Raw genomic sequence first — 23,312 nt, 5'->3', positions numbered from 1 at the left:
AGTGGAGCTCAACTGACAGATTCAGGGGGCTTGTTACTGGTGCTCTCTGGCCCTCTTCCTCCTCCGACGACGACCACTGTGTCTGGGCATCCATATAAAACAGACGGGTCAACATGGGTGGCCGTGTGATCCCCGGGGGATCACGGCTCGTCCCTGGGCCTTCCCAGCTGGGTCCTGGGCGTTCCTGGCTGGGACTGGAGTGTTCTGTGGAAACAGAAGGAAAAGAAAAGAGACAACATAAGAACATAAGAAAATGCCATACTGGGTCAGACCAAGGGTCCATCAAGCCCAGCATCCTGTTTCCAACAGTGGCCAATCCAGGCCATAAGAACCTGGCAAGTACCCAAAAACTAAGTCTATTCCATGTTACCATTGCTAATGGCAGTGGCTATTTTCTAAGTGAACTTAATAGCAGGTAATGGACTTCTCCTTCAAGAACTTATCCAATCCTTTTTTAAACACAGCTATACTAACTGCACTAACCACATCCTCTGGCAACAAATTCCAGAGTTTAATTGTGCGTTGAGTAAAAAAGAACTTTCTCCGATTAGTTTTAAATGTGCCCCATGCTAACTTCATGGAGTGCCCCCTAGTCTTTCTACTATCCGAAAGAGTAAATAACCGATTCACATCTACCCGTTCTAGACCGCTCATGATTTTAAACACCTCTATCATATCCCCCCCTCAGTCATCTCTTCTCCAAGCTAAGTACCAATGTGTTTGTTACCATGAGAGGTACATGTTTGTATTTTACATAGTACTAGTATTACATAGCATGCTACTTATAACCTTATGTGTTTTCTCTGTACATGAAGGGTTGGGGAGCAGGGCACATAGTTGGAGCACATGTTTGAGGTACAAAAACTGATTGACTAAAGTGTGAGCACATTTTTCAAGTAGAAAAGCAGTTAACAACACAGTCACAAGGTTGGGGAGCAGGGCACATAGTTGGAGCACATGTTTGAGGTACATAAACTGATTGACTAAAGTGTGAGCACATTTTTCAAATAGAAAAGCGGTTTACAACACAGTCACAGTGCATTAGCTGGCTAGCTGAAGGGTTAGGGGTTGGGGGACAGAGCCCAACTTACCAGCAGCGAGATGTGAGGTGTCTAGGTGGGGATCCATCCCTTCGAAGACATCTGGTCCCAGCCGCTCCATCAGTCGCTTCTCCATGTCTGTCAACGTTATTTTGCAAGGGGCCCCTCCACCGGTCTGATATATGTAGCTGTTCCTTTCTGCTATCTTTGTCTTGGGTTGGGCCTTCACATCACGGTGTCTATAGGAGATTTGCTCCCAGCTGCACCATATCCCACGGTGCCGGGTGATGTCCTGGGTGATGCTGGTCCACAGCTGCACCTTCACTGCTTTGGACGTTTTCACAGCCTGGTTGCCAAACAGGTGTGCGTAGTGCTGAGCAGGTCGTTCTCCTCCGTGCTAAAGCAAGTAAGCTGTCTCTGCCTTGCCTGGCTGCCTGACTGGGGTGCCATTTCCGGAGGGGTCTCCACCCTGGTCTCAGTCTCCGACCCACCGGATTCCCCACTCCCTCCCCCCCCCCCCCCCCAACCTGACCCTGCACTTCCAGCTTCCTTCCCCTCTGGCTTGGCTGTCTAGCCCTCCACCATTCTTACCTGCCTAACCTCTTCCCCCATCCCCACCCTCACCTTCCTATCCCTTCCCTCCTGCCTGTCTCTCCCACTACTCCTGTCCCTACTCCTACTCCTCGTTCCCCTACCACTATGCCCCTCTTCCTCCCTCTCCCTCCTCCTCCCTCTACTCTCACCACCCCCCTTTTCACCTCTCCTACCACTCCTCTCACGTTCCATCCTCCACACCAATCCACACCACCACTCCTCCATGCCTCACAGAAAAAGACAAACACGTGACAAACAGGCTTTCACTCCAACAGATATGACTATAGACAAAGGTTAAGGGAAACAGATGAGAACATAAAACAAGACTCCACAATCAGTAATCAATATAATAACGCTCTTCTAGCACCTCCAACACCTACCTCCACTACCAAACTCCTTCCAAACCCTCAAAGGAGAAGGGGCAGGAAGTGAGCTTTTATACATGGATACTTTATCGCGGGACGCGATAAAGGTTTTAGTTTTTTTCGCAAAACGCGATGACTTTATTTCGCAAACCGCGAGGACATTTCGTGAATTGTGGTAACAGCGCAGTTCGCGAAACTTTCGCAGCAAAGTGGTAACTCCTTCATTTACATGGAAACACCCTTTTTACTAACGCTAGCGTCAGGGCCAGTGCAAGGAGATTTGGTGCCCTAAGCGAGCCTTCTCCCTTGCACCCCCCCCCCCCCGGGTCGCGCCGCCACCCCTCGGTCTTGGCCCTGACTCCTACCTCATTCTCGATCACGCCCGCCGACTGTGTAGTTTTCTGGGTCACAAGCAGGTTGGGCACTGCTCGCGGCCCACCAAATCTCCACTCCTCTTTGCCACTGCTTGCAGCCCCATATGGCTCGCACCCAGTGGCGCACCAAGGGTCTCCAGTGCCTGGGGGCCAATGCATTTGTGTGTCTCTCCAGCATCCCCCCTTAATCCTTCTTGTACTAATGCTTAAGGTCACAGAAAATCAGTGGCGTCTCTAGACAGAAGAATTGTTGGGGGGGGGGGGGCGGAGTCAAAATGACATTTCTTCATCACACCCACCTCTATAGCATGGATCCTGTTTTAAAATTGGTTATAAAAAAAAAGTGTTAATAAAAAAGTCCAAAGGGTCTTCTGCATAATTTTAAAAAGCTGGCCAGTTTCACACTCTGTGCATCCACTGAAATTCCCCCAAACAATGGAGCTTGGATGTTTCCCTTACAGCTCATCATGCTAAAAGATATTTTCAAATTCTGGTGTCACCTCACAGTAACAGCAGCACAAATACCTTCCACTGCCAGGCACATTGTGAACTAACACAAAACCCCGCAAAAAAGACACTCAAAATCTATACTGCAATCCCATCGTAACATAACAATAATAACACCAAGGACTCAAACAACAATAACCCTACCTGTGAAAAAGCAAGGGTAAATATTACACTGGGTCTTAGAATACCAATACACCACCTACTGAGGAAACAAAACAAACCTGATTGCTGTAGATCCCTATACAGACACTATATGCTAGCAGAATCTCTCATCATGGTCATACACACAGAGCAGAGACAGAATAAAGCCACATAAAGTATAAATAGAAATGTGCAGACAAAAACTGAACTGTAAAACGCATCACGCCACAGACTCTATACAGTGTAACAATGGAAAAACAAAAATTTCACCATTCCTCGTGAAACAAATCAATAAAATCAAGATATATAAATCATTAATCATAATTATAAATCATACAAATAAAATAATTTCAAAACAGCTGATGAATAGAATATCCAATAATTAAAGACTCATGCAAATTTTGAGACCAAACACCAATAAAATATTTCAAATAGCAGACAATGCTCTCGCTCTCTCTTACTTACACACAGGCTTTCAATCACACACCTGCTCTCTCTCTTTCACTTACACATAAGCTCTCAATCACACACATGCCCTCTCTCACAGGCACAAGCCAGCCGAAAACATGCTCCATCTCTCTCACACACACACAAGCACCCTCCCTGATTCATATATACCCCACACATAAAGAAGCTCCCTCCCTGTCTCACATATACACCACACACATACAGAAGCACTCTCCCTGTCTCACATATACATCACACACATACAGAAGCACCCTCCCTGTCTCACATACACATTACACTCTTACAGAATCACCTTGCTTTCAGACTTGCAGCATTTTTCACTTACTAAAAGTGAAAGTGAAGCTCCCAACCGTTAAATAAGAAAACCACATTCCTATCAGAAGGCAAAATAACACCCTTCCTTCAGGTTCTATCCTCCCAAGGGACAGCCACCCACACCGTACAGCTTCTCTTGTTTTACGCTTTCAGACAATAAAGCAGGTGTCTTTCTTCATACTATCAGACATATGATTATTCATGTGGGAGAAATGGAACAGAAAGACATCCTTAGGGCCTCATTTTCCAGCCTGTTTCAGTATCGAGAGAGAGAGAGTGAGAGAGAGAGAGAGAGAGACTTCCTATAATGCCTATGCCCTAGACAGGTATTTGAATCCCTATGGGAGGGCCACCTACTAACGGGGTGGGGATTAGGTATGAGCGTCGGGGGTTGGGGGCCACTTTCGCATTCCACATGAGAAGTACGGAAAGAACAGTGGTCTCTAGTGAAGATTTGCTGGCCGTCGGAGTGAGGAAACCCACTCCAAGAAGAGATTTGGGCTACATTCTCTCCACCTAGCTTGTTGTTGCCCAGGTAGAGTGTCCATCAAGCTAGGTGGAGAGAACGTTGCCCAAATCTCCTCTTGGAGTGAGTTTCCTCACTCCGACGGCCAGCAAATCTTCACTAGAGACCACTGTTCTTTCCGTACGTCTCATGTGGAATGCGAAAGTGGCCCCCAACCCCCTACACTCATACCTAATCCCCACCCCGAGTTAGTAGGTGGCCCTCCCATAGGGATTCAAATACCTGTCTAGGGCATAGGCATTATAGGAAGGCTCTCTCTCTCTCTTTACTGGCCCGTAGCGCACTCCATAACGCAAATTGAAGGGTTGTAGTTATTAGCCGCGATAGCAGCCGCGCAGTAAACTGCTTGGAAAATGAGGCCCTTAATCTTTTAAAAATATACATTTTCTAAAGGCTTAAAAAAAAAAAAAAGCAAAGCCATTTCAGATTGGAACTATTCTAGTCTTCATGTTTAAATTATGCTTCAAAAAAAACCCCCAAATCCCACCTGGCATCACTACCTTAAATTTGTGATTTTGCTGAGATGAATATTTTAAATACTTTAAATTTTTTTGCTTTGTTATTTGTCTCTACCCACTTTGTTAAATTTTATTTTCCAGAAGAAGGATGCTTAAAATTCAGTAATTTCATCTTTCATCCAACTTTTCAAAAGTTGCGCTAGCAGCACAAAAGTTGAGGTATATGTATTATCACATTTCATTTTTTTAAACTGGCAGATTCCTTTCTCACATACATACCGCATACACAGACACACAAAAGCTCCATTCCTTTCTCACATATACTCCACATAAACACACACACACAGAAAGAAGATTGGCGCAGCCGGTCTAGCTGATCATGTGGCCGAAGAAAGGAAGATCGGTGCAGGCGGAGACCAGGCGCTGAGACTTAGAGGGCGCCACGGCAGGCAGCCAGCCCCCGACTCGCCCTGCCTCCCCCCAAGTGCCACTCTCCTGACGCCCCCCCCCCGGTGGTCCAGCGAATGACCCGGGAGCGATCTGCCACTAAGCAAAATGGCGCCGGTGGCCTTCAGCCCCTACCATGTGACAGGGGCTACCGGTGCCATTGGTTGGCCCCTGTCACATGGTAGGGGCTAAAGGTCACCGGTGCCATTTTGCTTAGTGGCAGCCGAGGACCTGAAAGTGGCAGATCGCTCCCGGGGGAAAAATCATAGAAGGTTGACATGTCATGCAATGATCAATACGAAAAACAGGGAACGTGGGGATAAGTGTGACTCAAATGCAAAAAGGCTGTATAAGAAAAGCAGAAAACTGGTGTGAGATAGGTTGGATAGAATCTGAAGTCCAAACTGAAAAATGGTTTAGCACAACTCCTAGGAATTTTCGCCCTTTGTTCCAGAATGTGCTTCTTACCCTCACTTCAGGCTGCTAGCACATAATTGTGGCTTCATTATTTGTAAGGTATACATAACTTATTCTCCTTCATTCTCTGAGAGAAAAGAATAATTATTTCAAAACTGTTTTAAGCAGTTACCATTGCTACTGCTCTGTACATTCCAGCTTGTTCTCTTGCCAGGCAGACCCCCCCTAAAATTTTCAGCTTATGAATTGGTTGCCTCACCAGGTGCAAGATATACTTAGGACTATCTGTGTTTATGAGGATGTGCTTAGTACATGTGGTCTTGCATGTTCTTTGCTCTATAAACATTCATAAATAAGAAAGATCTCTTATACATGGTGGCTAATCCTTATAATACCCTGAAAATGAAATGAACTTGAAAAAGACAATGACAGTTCAGCCCCTTCCAGTTTAAAGATATAGGACCAATGTAATCTAGTAAAAGCTAGACTGTGTATAATAATGTTGAATTTTTTAACCTTATTGTAGTTTTGCTTTTCTATGTTAAATATAACTTGTTTTCATTAGCATTAAACTCCTGATGAGCATAGTGATTAACTGTGCTTTTTGTTTTCAGGTATCGCATATTTAAGTGGAATGTGCAGTGAAAAAAGAAAGTGTACTATTGCAGAAGACAGTGGTCTCAACCTGGCGTTTACCATTGCTCATGAAATGGGTCACAAGTAAGTTAATTATATAAAACTGTCTTTTAAAAGTCACCACATGTGTTCTTAGGTCTTTTTTTTTTTTTTTGAAAACTGTGAATGACCTTTTGTTTAGTAGCACTTACCTAAAGACTTATTGGAAGAAATCCAGAGGGGGATAATTCAAGCTTCTCAAATGGGTTCATTTAGAGTCATCCTAGTTTCAGTGTGATGTGTGCTTAAGGTAAAAAAATATATATATATCAGTGTAGGAAACAGAACTAGTGCATCAGATAACACCTGAGCAATGAGAAGCTAAGTCATAAAAGCACAATTAAAAAAAACAACTCATTTCCATTGAATCTCTCAAGTTTTAAATTGAGCCCGTTTGCAATTACTGCATTATGCTTACATCTGCAACCTTTAAAACACAGCAATTCATCATGGTAGGGTTTGGAAAAGAAGTAGTAATTTAGATGCAGCCATCCTTCATTATATGGAAATTCAACAGAATTTCTCCTTAACAGAATTTATTTTTTGGGATCTAAATTCAAATGTAGGGGATGGAAACTTACTCTAAGAGAATTCTGTTAGAAGAAAATAATGAACATGAAAAATAGCGAAAAGAGTCAAAAGTGAGTGATGAAATAACTTAAAATACTGTTGTACATAAATTTACATCCTGTGGGAGATACTTTTTATTAAACCTGAGCATTATAGTTACCTCCTCCCTAGACATATGGGACCACATCTCCAAGTTTATAATGTGTACATGGGAAAATGGGTTTCAATATCCAGAATATTGATATTCAGAAAAAACTGCAGAAACCTATCTCATCTGGTTTACTGAGGGATTTCTAGAATTGTCTAGTATTAACTGTTTGGTGTACTATATAATATTCATCAATTGAAAAAGTAGACTTATATTGGTTATGGTTTTCATAGTTTTATAATTTTATATCGTGTTTGCTTAGATGTATGAATTTAATTCAAAATATGCAGGTGACTGTCATGCTCAATGAGTTAACTATAGACCTGTAAAATTACTGTGTCAAATAAATGGATAAATATCTAGAGATATTTGGTTTATGATATTTATATTTATAAAGCTTCAAAAAATGTATTCAGGTAGCTCTGGTCTGTTAAAATATCTTCCTGTACAGATATTTTTTGCTTACTTAATATTTTTGTAGAATAAAAGCCATAGTTCAAGGAAAGTTATTCTATTGGACACAACAGATTTGAACTGAGTTGTTGCTAGTTACAGATTATAATCTATTTTAACTACTAAGACCACTGCCAAATCAACTGCATCTTTAATTCATTGTACATAATTCATTTAAATCTTGGACTCAATTTATCCAAGCTTTTCGAGAATGGGAGAAAAACCCCTGATAAATCAAGGCCTTTGTTTATTCCATTTCAACATTAAAGTTTATTATTTTGTCCCTATAATTTAGTTGAAATAAACTTTGAGAATAGCAGATGCAATATTTCAGCCATTACATGATGTCACCTCTTAAATCATCATAACTTATTTAAATTTAATGATGTCAAATAGTTTTGCTGTAAGCCTGCTATATTGGTGTTTATCTAAAGTGCTTTTAATCAAAATGAATAACATTACACATTGGACCAAGCAAAGACAAAATCATAAACATGGCAGAAGGCAGCATTTTGAAGACAAGGCCGAGGAGACATGGCAGAGAAAGCTGGAGCCTGACACCATCTTGAGCTGGCACGCGATGTGTTGCAGTTGCAGTTACAGCTCCAATCTGCTGCTTCCCCAGTGGGCAGACTCTTGGGCTGATGCAATAAGGTACGCTCAGCATAATGCCCAATGCAGTAAGGAGATTAGCGTGTCCAGAACGCGCACCCAAACACATAGCCGATATAGTGCTCGTCGCATGTAAATTCCATGTAGATGAGGCTATTGGCCCCCGATGCAGAAAATCGTTGGGCACCCATTTTTTTAACGAGGCAAATTTAACTCCAGCCCTGGAGCTGGCGTTAAATCAGTGGCTTGGGAAATATTAAAAAAAAAATAGTGTCCTGTGTGGTTCCTTCTTTGATTCTTAAACTCGTGCTGCTTGCGGTGTTTAAGAATAAAGGTATAACAGCTTGGTGAAAGAAAAAATTGTTGACGCATAGCATAAATGCACAATAACTTGCTCCAGGCCATTTTTGCCCCTTACAATTGTGCTTGTGTAATGGATTGGGCGTCCAGAAATTGACCTGAAGTGGGATAAAACAGACACTTGTATTGAGCATCCGTTTCAATTGTGGGTGCATAACCATATCTCTTGGGCGCCCAAAGCATTTGAGCACTGAGGACGCACAATTCTTCCCTAACGTGTACTTTTTAATGCAGCAGGCTCATTAAAATATAGCAACGGGCGTGCTGGAGATGTGGTTGTGCCCGCGTTGGGAAAATGGGTGCTCAATATACGAGTTTCTTTTTTTAACACTCGTCTTATTGCATCTTCCCCTCTGTCTGCAGCCGCCTTTGCTGTGCCACTGTAGTGACTCTCATGCTGACACTGCTCTCTCTCTCCTGGTACTGATACAGGAATCCTCATCTGTCGATGCCAAACTGTTATCAATCTTTCTCCATTCTGTCACATTTCTCTCCCTCTCTCTTGCTTGCATCTCTGTTCCTATATCACTGCTCTCATTTCACTGTTTTCTCCTCACATCATATATCATTTTATTAGTCCATTTCCCCATCTTAGTCCATTTCCCCATCTTTCACCCGTATTATCGCTACCCTCCATCCCTCTCTCCATTCATCTGTAATTCCCCCTCGTTGCTGAAGGAAGAAAAACTACAAACCCAAGACTGTGTATCATAGTATTTATTTATTTTCTGGTCCAACCTCGGATAAAAACTATTATTCAATTTATCAAGATTCATTAATTTCTTTATTAATGGGTTTTAATCAAACATAATTAATTAGGTATTATGCAATTGAGAATAACATATACCAATTATGTCAGGTGATGCAATGCAGTTAGATGCACTTTTATAGTTTCTAAGTTAGCACAGCAGATCAATCCGTTGTAAGTTGCACAGATTTCGCCAATACTGCTACCTAACCACAGTTACTTAGAATCCATTCTCTGACCTTTGCAACAATGTTAGGCGTTAGATTCTGTTTTCTTCCCTCCTTCCAAAAAGCTCTAAGCAATCCCCATGGAGAGATGCACTTCCACCATCTGCTGGAGATGGACAATACTGGCTGGCTGGGGTCACTGAAGGGCTATATATATACTGTGACATCAGCTTGCTCCATCTCCATCTGCTAGCAGGGGAGCATAAACCCACTGATCCTGAGTCCATCTATCTACAGTAAGAAAAATGAAATTATCAGGTAAGTAATTTCTCCAATACAACAAGTAAGAATAGTAAAAGAGCCAGATATTAGATATAAAGGGAAGAATAACTAATCATTCAGAGCTACCAACTAAAGGAGGAATAATAGATAGGGAAGAGGAACCAGGCACTGAGTGACTTCAATGGAGCGACTGGAAATTTATGAAACATAACAAGGTACCTATATATTTAGACTATAACTTTTAAGCAGGCATGCGGGTGCACATGTGCATGTTTTTTGGCTTACAGCCAGGGACGCGGCCATGATAACATGATAAGAAGAATTAACACCTAACTCTAACTTATTTATCTCTCTTTTTAGTTCTCCTCTGTTTTTTTATTTTCTGTTTTACTTTCTATTACAGTGTAACCTATCTAATTTTTGTTATATGTAAATTGATATGATGACTTTAGTTGAATGTCGGTATATAAAAAACAAATAAATAAATGTTATAAAACGGCCTGACCCGCACATACATGTGCGCTCAATTTTAAGGGGGCACATGCCTATGCGTGCAAATGCCGCTTCTAATGCTTTAGTGGGGGGATTTTAAAGGCACGTTGGCCAACACCATTACCAGTTATCCCAGTTCATCCAGATAAGGAACAGGACTTCCAAACCACCCTAGTTTAATTGCCTTCCTTAAAACCCTGGCGACCTGCTTATTTGTCTTTATTTTATTACTTACACATCATCCATAGCAGAAGTAAAGTTACATGGCAGGGGACCCCGTAGTACCTGTGTGTGTAATTACGCTCTAATTTCAATGTGAAATCCAGGAATGCCCATGCCCTGGCCAGACCACGTCCCGCCCCTTTTCTGGAACTTTTCATTTGTACACACAGTGGGAGATATGCATGTACAAATGGAAAGTACATGTAAAAAGCTATGGAAGCAAATGGACAGTAAAATTCAAGCTTCTCTGACCTTCCTCTGTTCCATTCCTAGTTATCTCTTACCTGTGGAAAAACACAAGGTGAAAAATGAATAATTAAAAAATGTATTTAATACGCTAAGCAATTTAAAATATTAAATTTGCACCAACATATGCCAGACCCGAGCATGTAAATCAAATAGTGAAGGGTCAGAGTTGTTGTAATCATATGTCCCAGTTCCTCAGTGATTATTCCATTGCCCAAATGAGCTAAAAACATTTTTTTTAAATAAAAAATAAATCTTTGTTGCAAAGATAACCTTCATATTTTCAAATGTTATCAGGTTCAAAATGTTTATACAAAATTCAGAAACTGCTCAACTCATCTGCAGGTAATCCTGGCATATATTCATGATTTGTATATCTGCTTCAGGGGAGCCATTGGTATCCACAATCTCTAAGATGCCATTAGCTATGTTCTGCTCTTGTGAAGCCTAAACAAGGTCAGGTCCAGCATATGATTGTCCAAATTTAAAATGTGAAATTGCTTACTGTATTAAATAAAGTTTTGCATTATTTATTTTTTGTTTATATATTTTCTGAAACTTGGGGATTTTTTGTTTATATTTTTTAAACTTTAGGCAGTTCACATAGAAAATGGCTATATGGAACGTCTTGGAAAACTGTTTACTACTAACATTTCAAAGAACTGGTGAATTAAGCCAATGAATTGCTTCTCTACTTCTGTAAATGATGCCTGTTGTGTCTTTGAAGTAAGAGAGCAAATTTTTCTGCTTGACTGTTGTACAAAAAGTGTAGAGGCTTATGTGAATTTAAAGAACTGAAGCTGCATGGAATGTTAAGAGTATTTAAATAATTGGAATGTGTAGAACAATTATTTATACTGCCAAGGTAGAGTAACTATTTAAAAGGCAGATTCAGATAAATGACTTATTAACATCAAATGAGCTAAACTGATTAGTTTTAAAGCACCATTAATCTAATTTAATGATAACTAATGACACATTGAAACCGCAGATCAAGCAGTTTATATACGAGAAATGTAAATGTGAGCAGACTATGAAAGGGGACAAGTTTATTGTTTATTTATATTTATATGCTGTCATTCTGTTAACAATCACAATTGTTTATAACACAAAATAAAGCATAGTAAAAAATTAGAATCATAAAATAACATTAAAATAAGTAATGACATTAAAAATGTAAGAGAATAAAACCAAATAAATACAGTTCATAATAATAAAAATAAACTAAGAATGACCTCAATTCCAATTCTATTTTATTTCCTTATCCTAAAATATAGGGTTCATTCAGTAAAAATGTGTTATGGCGTTAACGTCATGATGCATGCGATAATAATACTATTGCATGGTGCTAATGCAAATTTTTGAAGGGGTGGGATTAAGGAGGGGTTAATTAAAATGAGGGCAATATTGCACCGTGCGAAGCATAATGCATGCTATGGCACAGTTTTAATGCTGGAAATAACTACGCCTTTTTTCCTGGCATTAAGCTGTGTGATATGACTAAATGGCTATAATGCAATTTGCGATAAATTTTGCAAAATACAGTTTGGTCATTTCTGGGCTTGGGAGGGGAGTGGGGAGAGAGAGAGAGAGAACACACACCTCTAGGGAGGCCTTTACACTATTCAACTATTTATATGACTATAGGAGGGCCAGCTAATAGCTCGAGGTGAGGTGTGGTGGTGGTAGTTTAGGGTTAAGGGGCCAGTGTTTCATGCAGAATGAGATAATCGAACAGCACAATACACCTTGGTGAAGATTTGATGTCATTTGGAGTGAACAAAGTCTCATAAAGATAACATTATCTTAATGTGGCTTTTAACATTATCACCCATGAGTTTGTTTGATTTATTTTATGAATCACTTTGTCTTAGCCAGTCCAATGTGATTTAAACAAAACATTGGGGTAGATTTTAAAAGGTGTGCATGCTACCTGGCACGCACACATGTATGCCCGATTTTATAACTTACGCGCACAGAAGTTATAAAATCAGAGGTCGGTGTGCGCAAGTTATAAAATTGGAGGTCGGTGCGCCAAGGGGGTGCACAATTGTGTACCTTGCGTGTGCTGAGTCCGTGCTGAGTCACGCTGCCTTCCCCCATTCCCTACACCCCCACCCCACCTTTCCTTCCCTTCCCCTACCTCCCCCACCCTTTTCCCCTTACATTTTTCTTTTTTTTTTTCTTGTTTCAAAATTTACTTCAGCCCTGGGACTGAAGTAAGTTGCGCGAGCCGGCTGACTACCGGCGTGCGATACCCCGCACAGCGGCAAATGGCCACTATGCCAGGAGCCTGAAGTAAGTCCCCACCACCTCACCAACAGGCTCATAAAAAATTCCTGCAGTTTATTCATCAACCAACTATGTCCCTATCCAGAAAAGATTCAACTTGATCACTCAGAACAGGGGATCATCCAAGTGATGCTAGATTATACTAACTAGAATACTACATTTTCTAAAGCTAATTTCAACATTAGAATATTCTGTTGTGCTGTGGATGGAAGGGAGCACCTGGGGCACTCCCCAGCACGGGACAAGAGATGTGTGCCCTTGCGGTGAAATGTCCTTACCCTGAGCCTCGACTGGACCTGCACGCTTTCTTGAGACCACCAACGCAATGGTGGTCTCTAAATGGTTCTCCAACCATTCCAAGCCCTTTTGGACTGCCGCTAGAGAGTGGCGGGAAGCAGCAGGCCGGACAGAGGACAAGGCAGATGAAAACATCAGTCATGGCAAGGCAGATGAAGACATCAGACGTGGTAAGGCAGACGAAGACTCAAGGCATGGCAAGGCAGTATAGGGCAAGGCATGGCAAGACAAGGCATGACAAGGCAAGACTAAAACCATTGGTTAAAAGTCTGGAACCTCCAGGCAGACAATGTCCATTCTGGCACCCTACTCAGCCCAGCTGGGCAGAGTCGAGGACCAAATGAGAAGGAATCAGAGCCATGGAAATCCAAGGACAGGAACGGGCAGGCAGTCCAGTCCCTCAGGTGCCCTACACAGTCCAGCCAGACTGGTCGTGGACCACACTGCAGGACAGGACCTGTCCAGGGAAGGACACATTAGGCAAGAACATCAAGGCAAGGCAGAACATCAAAGTTACGGACATCAAGGCAGACTGATGAGAGAAGAGATGACTCCTCGATGCCATCAGATGGAAAGGCCCACCAGCGCCCTACACACCCCAGCCAGAATTGTCACAGACCACTGGGCCAGTCGGGCTGGTCATGGACCATGAGGGACGGGTTAGACAGAGCTGAAGACATTTGGAACAAGCGGACATCTGGACATCATGGGACAGGCAGACAACTGGACATCATGGACGGGCAGACAACTGGACATCAAGGAACATCAAGGAACATTGAAGACATCAAGGCAGAAACCGGAACAAGGAACGACGATGAAGTCTCGGGATCCCACATGAAACAGAATGCCTAGGAGGAGAAGCAGACGTGGAGTTCCAAAGAGGACTTCCTTCTTGCGAAGGCGACGAAGAAATGACAGTGGAAGCCTTTTGTAGGCTGAAGCAGGAAACACCCAGGGAGGAGCTTGCAGGTGGGACCAGAGGGACCACTCCCTCCTGGCCATTTAACTCTGGAGGAGAGACGCAGGCCCGCCCCTAGGGAGAGGAAGCAGGAGGCCGTGCAGGACCCTGGACAGCAGCCCTGCTGCACAGGAAGACGCCAAGCTGAAGCAGGAACTGAAGGTAGGCCTCAGGGCAGACCCCGATGCCCCAGGCGGCATCCTGCCGCTGAAGAAGGACTAGAGGCAGTTCCGGGGATGCAGGCCCTCTCTGCAGAGGGACTGCAGGTAAGGTTGGCGATCTCCGGATCGCATGGGAGTGCTGTCGGAAGCCTCCTGGCCGCATAGCCACGCTAAAGCGCTTGGGAGGTGGAAGCGCGACTCTGGCCGTATGGGTGAGCTGACGGCAGCCTCCGGATCGCGCCGGGTGTCATGGCGTGGCGCCTGCCATGAGGGAAACATGTTGGCAGCCTTTGGCCACTTAGAGAGCACAGCGTGGCTCAACTGCCGAGGAGAGAACCAGGAGAGAGGTGAAGAGGCGATCAGTGGCTCCTGCCACAGGTCGAATCGTAACATATTCGCTGCCTCAATCTCTGTACAAATTCTGCAACATCATATTATTGACTCAAAACACTTCCCAATGATTCTTAAAGTTACAAGAAATCTACAAGGATCTAGTTAGGGTAAGCCTAGCTGAATTAAACATGGCTTTCTACCCTTTCTGAACTGTAAGTAATCTGCTTGTGAGCATATCTCTTTGTGGAGTCTTTTGCACAACCTGGACACCCTAATATTATTGACATATGTAAACCTCCTATGGATTTCAGATGTTCATTAGCAACCTTATTGAAGAATTAATTTATATCTGTGGGAAAAATATATTTATATTTTAAATTTAATATACTTTCTTAAGCACTAGCATATTTTGATCTTGCATATAAGTTCTTTATAAATCACCCATTTTTCTCATTCACAAGAGTAGCTACTATGGGGCATCATTTACTAAGCATTTTTCCCCTAGACACAGAATGGGAGAAAAACCTCTGTAAATCAGGCCCATTATGACATTTTAGATTTGGCATTGTGTTTATACATAGTGAAACTGGAAAAAAAAATTAAAATCATAGCCTTTATGCACTGCAGCTGCACATCTGTGTGAAACTAAAATGATATGATTGCTCTATTTCTTTCTTTTATTACATGTTCAGTTTGATGTGTTGCAGCATACGTGAGCCTTGGGAGGTGGGAAGGAACTACCTGGATATGGCTGAGGTCTGTCTGCTGCTTGGGCCAGAATAGCCCTGATACAGCTGCAGACTGGTGACCACTGGTACAGGTGTGTGATGGGCCCGTGAACCCCATTCAAGGAGGTTCTTTGATGAATGGGTGGCAACACATTCTCTCACAGTCATTTGCTTGGAGTCATTGAGATATAATTTCCCAAGGGTGGGTATTAATTGAGCACATTGAAGTTTTTTATTTTTTTGGTTTAGAGAGAGGTATGTTTTATGTCAGTTAGGACGGCATTCAAATTGCTGCCATTAGCAGTGGAATACATTTTAGGTATGAACTGGCTTTCTCACTCTTTTTCTTGTTACAATTCTCTATAAAATGAGTCGGTCTATACACTTGGATTGAATTCGTAGTTGGTAGCAATTGTTTTTCTTGGACATAAAATGTACATGGTCTCTCTTCTTTTTGTATTAATAGATTTTCATTGAGAACACATTTTTTTCTGATAGGGTTTTTTTTGCTGAGCTGTGGTATATAAACAGCTTTTTTCACATTTTGTATTTGTTGGAAAAATGCTTAGTAAATCTGGCCCTTAATCATAATTCTGCTTCAGTTATTAGCTGATAGTAGGAGTGGTGATTTTGATCAATGAGTTTGTTTTATTTGATTTTGGGTATACATCTTTTTGGGTGAGCTGAGGCATCCCTAATATTTTCAGCACATAAACCATAGAACTGTGTCATCTATGTGTGAGACCAGCTTTATTCAACAGAGAGATGAGGGTAAGGAAAAAAAACTCAGCTGTTTAAATTAAATTGTTCTTATGATGCAGATGTTTTTATACAGTTGAAATGTGATCATGTTGATAGGTATGTGTAAAATCAATTTTTTTTCTGAACTGTAGGATCACACTTCCTTGATCATAGATCAGTGGTTCTCAACCTTTTCTCGACCGGGAAACACCTGACAGATGGTTCTCACATGCGGGACACACTGAACATGTGACCATTATGGGGCTAAATGTAAACATGCACTCTGCATCCACAGGAACCCCCTCGACCCCCAGCAATGAATGCAGAGCAGAACTAGGGCAGTACCCTGTACAACTTGCCATACAAAAAAGATATTCTGGTTCTGATGACATCTCAGTAAAAGCAAAACAAACTCCTTTTATTACCAGGCACAATAGCCTTCCTTATGAAAAGACAGTAATTTACCACTAATGCATGTCCTATTGAGAAAACACAACAAATAAAATTGATACAAATGCCTATATGCTAGTAAAATACCTCACCTCGGTCACACACCCAGAACTGACTTTCACCAAGAATAGAAATATGGAGACAAACTGGAATGGAAAGCCAAAAAAGCCACTCTGCATGCAGTGCAAACCTGGAGAAATGGAAAGAGAAATATAGCACCTAACAGTCTCAGGATCTGCAATAATGCACACAAACTAACCTGTACAAAGTTACACCTGTACTATGGAACACATAACAACTCTATCTATGAAAAAGCAACACTACAACTATTAAACTAGGCCCTAAACACTAATACACTTCCTGTTAGGAAAACAGAATAAGCCAAGCTGTTATAGAGCTCCACACAGAAATAATTGTAAAGCTATACTAAAAATGGTACGATACAGCTGCTGAACAGAATAACTTCCAACAATTTTTTTTTTAATTCTTTATTTATTAGATTTTCGTTTACAAATCAAGAAAAGCTCATATTAATAACATATGGTGCAAATTACACAAGTATACCCTGTATAATAACTACATACAAAACATCACCATCATATTATATTATGAATTATTGATTGCACTTTGATAAAAGCATTTTATATAGAAACTTTGAAGTAGGAGGCAAGTGAAAAAACTAAGAAGAGAATTCCTAGGAAAATGACTTTACATTTGAATAGGGCATTAACATAGCTTATGCTCCAGCATTTCTAAATTCAACCCTCTACTCATTAGGAGTTATTGGGGAAGAAGTGGTAGGTTGTCTGGCTTCCACAAATTTTTTTAACTGATCAAACTGAAAAAATGTAAATACTTCAGTGCCTCTTTTTAAGATACATTTACAGGGATAACGTAACACAAAAGAAAACCTAATTCTATAACTTTCTGTCGAAAGGTGAGAAATTCTTTTCTCCTGATTTGAGTGGCCTGAGCCACATCAGGAAATAACTTCACTGGCTGGTCATAATAGGTCAAAGGAAACTTCCTAAAATAAGATTTCATAATGGAATTCACATCCTGTTTGTAGATAAATGATGCCAAGAGAGTACCCCTCTCTATAACATCCGTGTTAGAGTTTTCCAAGAAACTTGTCAAGTTAACTGGAACATTTACTTGATTTGTTCCTCTTAACGGAGCTCTCTTATTCAACATCCAACAATTAAAAACATAAAAATTAATAAAACATGTCCAAATATCAATAAAATATTTCAAAACAGCAGACATCGCATAATACCCAATAATTAAAATGGCAGTCAATCAAGAAAAATAAACTTAAAAAGCCACCTTTACTTACCCTCTCCAGCAACTCTCCTATGTCTTTCTCTTCCAGGCCAATAGCACTCACCAGAAGCAGCAAGGGCTGCTGAAGCTCTGTCCTCACAATCCTCTTCCTTAGCACCCACAACCAGTCACTCACACACAGACATACAATCCCAATTAGACCCCATGACCAGTTTCGGTCTCTCTCACACACATACCAGTCATCTTCCTGACCAGTCTCTCTCTCACATACAGAAACACATCACCTCCCTGACCATTTTATCTCTCTCAATCACACACATGTTCTCTTATATACAAACTCTGAATCACACACAAATGCTCTCGCACCCATTCACACAAGCTCTCACCCAGGCACCCATTCACACCCACACAGACAAGCTCTCACCCAGGCAACCATTCACACCCACACACACAAGCTGTCACCCAGGCACCCATAGACACCCACAGACACAAGCTCTCACCCAGGCACCCATTCACACACACACACACAAGCTGTCACCCAGGCACCCATAGACACCCACAGACACAAACTCTCACCCAGGCACCCATTCACACCCATGCACTCAAGCTCTCACCCAGGCACCCATACACACCCACAGACACAAGCTCTCACCCAGGCACAAATTCACACCCACACACACATAAGCTGTCATCCAGGCACCCATTTACACCCACACACACAAGCTCTCACCAACAAACCTCTTTTTCCTTTGCTGCAGGGATGGGCTCCAGTTCCACCGTGGCTTTACTCCAGCAGGCCTTTTTTTTCACTGCCATGGGGATGAGCTCCGTGGTGGCCTTGACTCATCAGGGTTCGACACTGCCATTCCTCCCACCTCACCCCCAGGCTATGTGATGCCCCTTCTTCCTGCCTCACCAGCCAATCAGAGGCTTCCTCCCTTCTTCCTACTCCCACTGGCAGGTAGAAGGGAGGAGGCTACTGTTTGGCCTGCACGGGGGCAGGAAGAATGAAGGAGGCTTCCCATTGGGCAGTGGGGGGCAGGAAGAAAGGAGGCTTATCATTGGCCCATGGGGGCTGGAAAAAGGAGACGAGAAGTACAACAGGGACAGTGGGACACCAGGAGCTGCGACACACCGGTTGAGAATCTGGTGCTTGGCGACACACCGGTTGAGAATCTCTGTCATAAATAATAATGGGTCCTTCAGGTTAATGTTTCTATTTTAATTATGCAAGATGGCCTTGTTACGCTTATGTAATGACTCACAGTGATTCATTACAAATAGTGCCCCTCCTGTAACTCCTTTGGGTAGGGACAGAGAGATGGAGATTGTGGGAAGGCATCATTCGGTACAGCCCTTTCCTTTGAGGGTGCTGGGATGGCTTTCCCCCTGGTGAGGAATATAAAAGCAGCTCTCTCCTGAGAGCTTTGGAGGCAGTGCAGTTTATATTTGGAGGAAGTTCCTTCCTTGGATTTTTGGACCTACCTGAGGATTTAGGGAAACCTTGTCTGGTGTCCTTGGGAAGGACAGGGAGCTGCTCCTCCAGTTCACTCAAAGGCTGGTAAGAGTTTGCATCCTGGATTGTTTTGGGTTTTGCTGAACTTTTCTTTGTAAGAAGCTGCAAGACCCCTTGTGAGAGGTCACATGGAAACTTTTCCATGGGGGTCTGGGATAGGAAAGATGTGTCCTCTGCACCCTCCATAGGGTAGTGACCTGCTGCAGTAAACGTCTGGTGTTTTGGACTCTGTTTTTGGGAGAGACTTTTGGTTGCAATACTGGGAGGAAGAGTTTTCCTGCCTCCTTCCTGCCCTGAAGAGAAACATCTGGGAGCTGTGTGTTCCTGAGTGGATCCTTCCCATCTAAGGATTCAAGAAAGACATTGAAGAACTGTGAATAAGACCAAACTAACACTAAGTTTGAGGATTCCCACTTGGAGTCTTCATCCCTGGGAAGAGAGGACATCGGGACTCTCTGTGCATAGAATGTTTACCAATTTTTACCAGCATTGGAGGGGTTTTCCTGCCCACACAAGGATATCCTGCCCACTTGGGAACCTTATTTTATCCATGCCCTGGAGGGTGAGTGTTTCCCCTGCCCTGGTAGAAAGAGACCCTTGCCCAGATAGAGGAAGGACTCTTGAACAGCAGGTTAATCTGTGGTGTTTAGAAATGTTGGAATAGTGCCATTTACTTATCTGAGTCACCTTCAGTAAAGTTTACTTTTTGGACACTCAGGGAGGAGGAATTCCTTCTACCCCACTAGTAAAGAACCTAAGCCCTGGGGAAAAAGACTTGGGAGCGAACTAGTACGAGTGGATCCAGCTCCTAGAAGTATAAATTACTTTTTTGGCCCCTTGGTGGCTACCTGCTACCAGAAAACGAGGTCACACTGAGTTTGCGAATATAAGAGATGGTTAACAGATTTAAATAAAAACATAGCTTTCATGTTATATGTTAATTATTTTACTATCTAATGAAACAGATTACAATGAAATAAATACTACCTCTTTTTCTGCTACTTGGTATCCTGATAACCTAAATCAAATTCAGCCCTGAGCAGCCTTATATAAATCATCCACATTAACCTGTACTTGCACGTGAGGGGACTGATATAAAGAATTCATCCAGCAGCACACACACAGTATGCTTCCAGTCAGCCATCAACTCAATCCTGCCTGCTATTAGCAGCGTTAACAGAGAGCTTCACTCAAAGCAGAGAGACTTTTCCCAAACTTTCTTTATTCAAGTCTTGAAGAACAGGCATTCATGGCTTATCCTTCAAAAGTATATTAAATTAATTCTTATCTGTAAGTATACGACTTAAAAGGAAAATCCGTGGGAAACAAAAGTATTAGAAATTTGATCCTGATTTGTATCGCAGGTAAGACATGCACAAAGTAAGGCTGGGGAACATAATAATTTAAATTATAAAAGGAAGTAAATTGTTAAAGAAACATGCTTATGAAACACAGTTTTCTACAAGATCGGACATAGAAGCTTTAATCTGAATTTCATGTTTTTATATTTTTGAGGTCTGCTTTTTTATTTATTTTTTTTTTAAGAGAAAGCAGTCAAAAAATATCCATCCCAAGCTATTGTAAGCTAGGAAAAATGTGTTAGACATTCAGGGGTAGATTTTAAAAACATATGCGTGCGTCCATGTGTGCACGCACACGGATGCACGATTTTATAACACGCGCAAGGGGGGGGGGGGGGCTAAAATTTTGCAAGTTTCGCCACGGCAACGCATCGCGGCCTTCCCCAGTTCCCTCCCAGTCCGCTCCAATTAAGGAGCGGACTGGGAGGGAACTTCCCTACCCCATACCCTAACCTCCCCTTCCCCTTCCCTCCCCTCCCCCTAGTCCTATCTTATCTACCTTTGTTTTTTTAATCTTACTTGTTGCTCCTCCAAAGGAGCAGTAGCAAGTTGCGCGCTTCCCCGGTACAGCAGCAAATGGCTGCTGTACCGGTGCCTCAAGCCCCGCCTCTCCCCGTCCCCTCCCCTCCCCTTTTCTTTGGCCAGGCTCTTGTGCGCAAAATAAGGGTTACATGCGCAGCCGGGCCCCTTTTTTTTTTTTGGCTTCCTAAATTCATAGCTACAAAGGATGCAGATTAGACAAAAACAAGGTCCTGACTTTGTGGTCATAAAGATTTATGTGTGATGAAGAAGTGGTTTCAGCATATCGGAAAATATCATTCATGTCCATTTTCCAATTTTCTTTGTATCAGATTGGGATTTTAATCTAGACTAACAGATATATTGAAATTGACCCTCAGTGGGCAAACTTATTGTAGAAAACACATTTCTTCTGTATTTTCAGGCTTAGTACTTAGTTCTGCCTTCTTCCTTACTGGTACCCTTGTGGGGCCCCAGCTGCTGTCTGATAAGCTTCTACCCTGTGATATAGAGAGCATAGTATTGTGAACAGGTTAAAAAAAATGAAATAAAAGTTACCTGGGCTGCTGCAGAAGCAGGGCTAGGCAGAGACAATATGCTGCCCCTTCTGCGTCTGTGCTGTCTCTCCCTCAGGGGCCGATGCAATAACAGCGATTCACGGAACTGCAGCAAGGATGTCTTTTTGCTTGTAATGATTAAAAGTTTAAGAGCCATTTTTACCCACATGGTCGCAGTTTGGCATAATACGTTTTGCATCCTTTTAAGAACTAATAGCTCGTCCTGCACTTTTGTTTTGTTTTGCATTGTGTGTTTCATGTTCGAGGACACAGCTTTCTTTTGAGATTATACTGCCATAAGTGTGGCTTTCCAGTTAGCATTTATTTTGTTTCCTGCTGCTTGCTAGGTATCAAAGCAAAAGGAATAGGGTCTAATGGGATGATTAGGATTTGAATTTCCTCAGGTACTGTCATGGAGCACCAGAAGCAATGAATACATTTATATTATTATTATTATTATTAATTGTATAGTACTTACCAGATATAAATATTGCTATATGGAGACATAAAATAGACAATCCCTACTCCTTGGAGCTTACAGTCTAGTCATTTTCAGAAGGGATTTGACAGTGTTCTCCATGAGAAATGACTCAGAAAATTAAAAAGTCATAGGATAGGACTATGACTTTTTGTCCTATTGTGGATTGGTGGCTGTTTAAAAGACAGGAAACAGAGGTTAGAACTAAATGGTCAATTTTCCAAATGGAGAAAGGTGATGAGTGCAGTATCCCAGGGATCTGTTTTAGAATCAATGCTTTTTATTCATAAATGATCTGGAAAAAGGAACAATGAGTGAGGTGATCAAATTTTCAGATGACATGTCATTATTCACAGTTGTTAAAACATCAGTGGATTGTGAGGAAATGTAGAAAGATCTTGTGCGACTAGGAAACTGGGCATCTGAATGTCAGATAAATTTTAATGTAGAAAACTATAAAGTGATGCACATATGGAAGAATACTCCCAACTACAGGTATGCAATGCTGTGTCCTGTATTGGGAGTCACCACCCAGGAAAAGGACCTCAGAGTCTGTGAGGCAATGCTTCTATTTTCCCCTTTAAACCAGTATAAGACCAGGTAAGATGCCTGGTCCATCTTAATTCCCCTTGTAAGAGCGAGCTCTGTGGGCAGGGCCCAGCATGGGAGGAATAAGAGCTGGGATCCAGGAGGGGATAGACAGACCAGACCTGGGTCTTTAGGAGGAAGGCGGCTCCTGTTGAGTAACACTGTCCAAACACTGAGTTGTGCCGAAGCTGAACTGTGACTAATTGAGTACACAGTTCTGAAGGGAGACAGTCTACTAATCTATATATGGTTGAAGCTATAATAAAGAATAGTGTCTTAAAAGGCTGGAGTCTGATTAGTTTGTCTCCAGGTTTGGGGCTCACACTTGGTCCCATGTGTGTCATGTATGGCATTTTTTCTGTAAACCTAGTACAGAGGAAAACTCAGTGTCTAAAGAAAAGTTTAGTATCTGTGTTGCCATA

General features: G+C 42.1%; 1 protein-coding gene across 1 annotated transcript in view; it reads left to right on the top strand.

The window, feature by feature from the left end:
• The window catches only part of ADAMTS19 (ADAM metallopeptidase with thrombospondin type 1 motif 19), a 465,279-nt gene that overhangs the window by 147,216 nt on the left and 294,751 nt on the right, over positions 1 to 23,312 (top strand). Inside the window, exon 8 of the mRNA XM_029619011.1 lies at positions 6,267 to 6,372. Coding sequence (XP_029474871.1) covers positions 6,267 to 6,372 — 106 coding nt within the window. The remainder of the gene's footprint in view (positions 1 to 6,266; positions 6,373 to 23,312) is intronic.

The sequence above is a fragment of the Rhinatrema bivittatum genome, chromosome 1 (genome assembly GCF_901001135.1).
Source record: "Rhinatrema bivittatum chromosome 1, aRhiBiv1.1, whole genome shotgun sequence".
NCBI classification, from domain to species: Eukaryota; Metazoa; Chordata; class Amphibia; order Gymnophiona; family Rhinatrematidae; genus Rhinatrema; species Rhinatrema bivittatum.
Note: the sequence above shows the minus strand (reverse complement) of the source record. Positions and strands in the feature narration are given on the sequence as shown.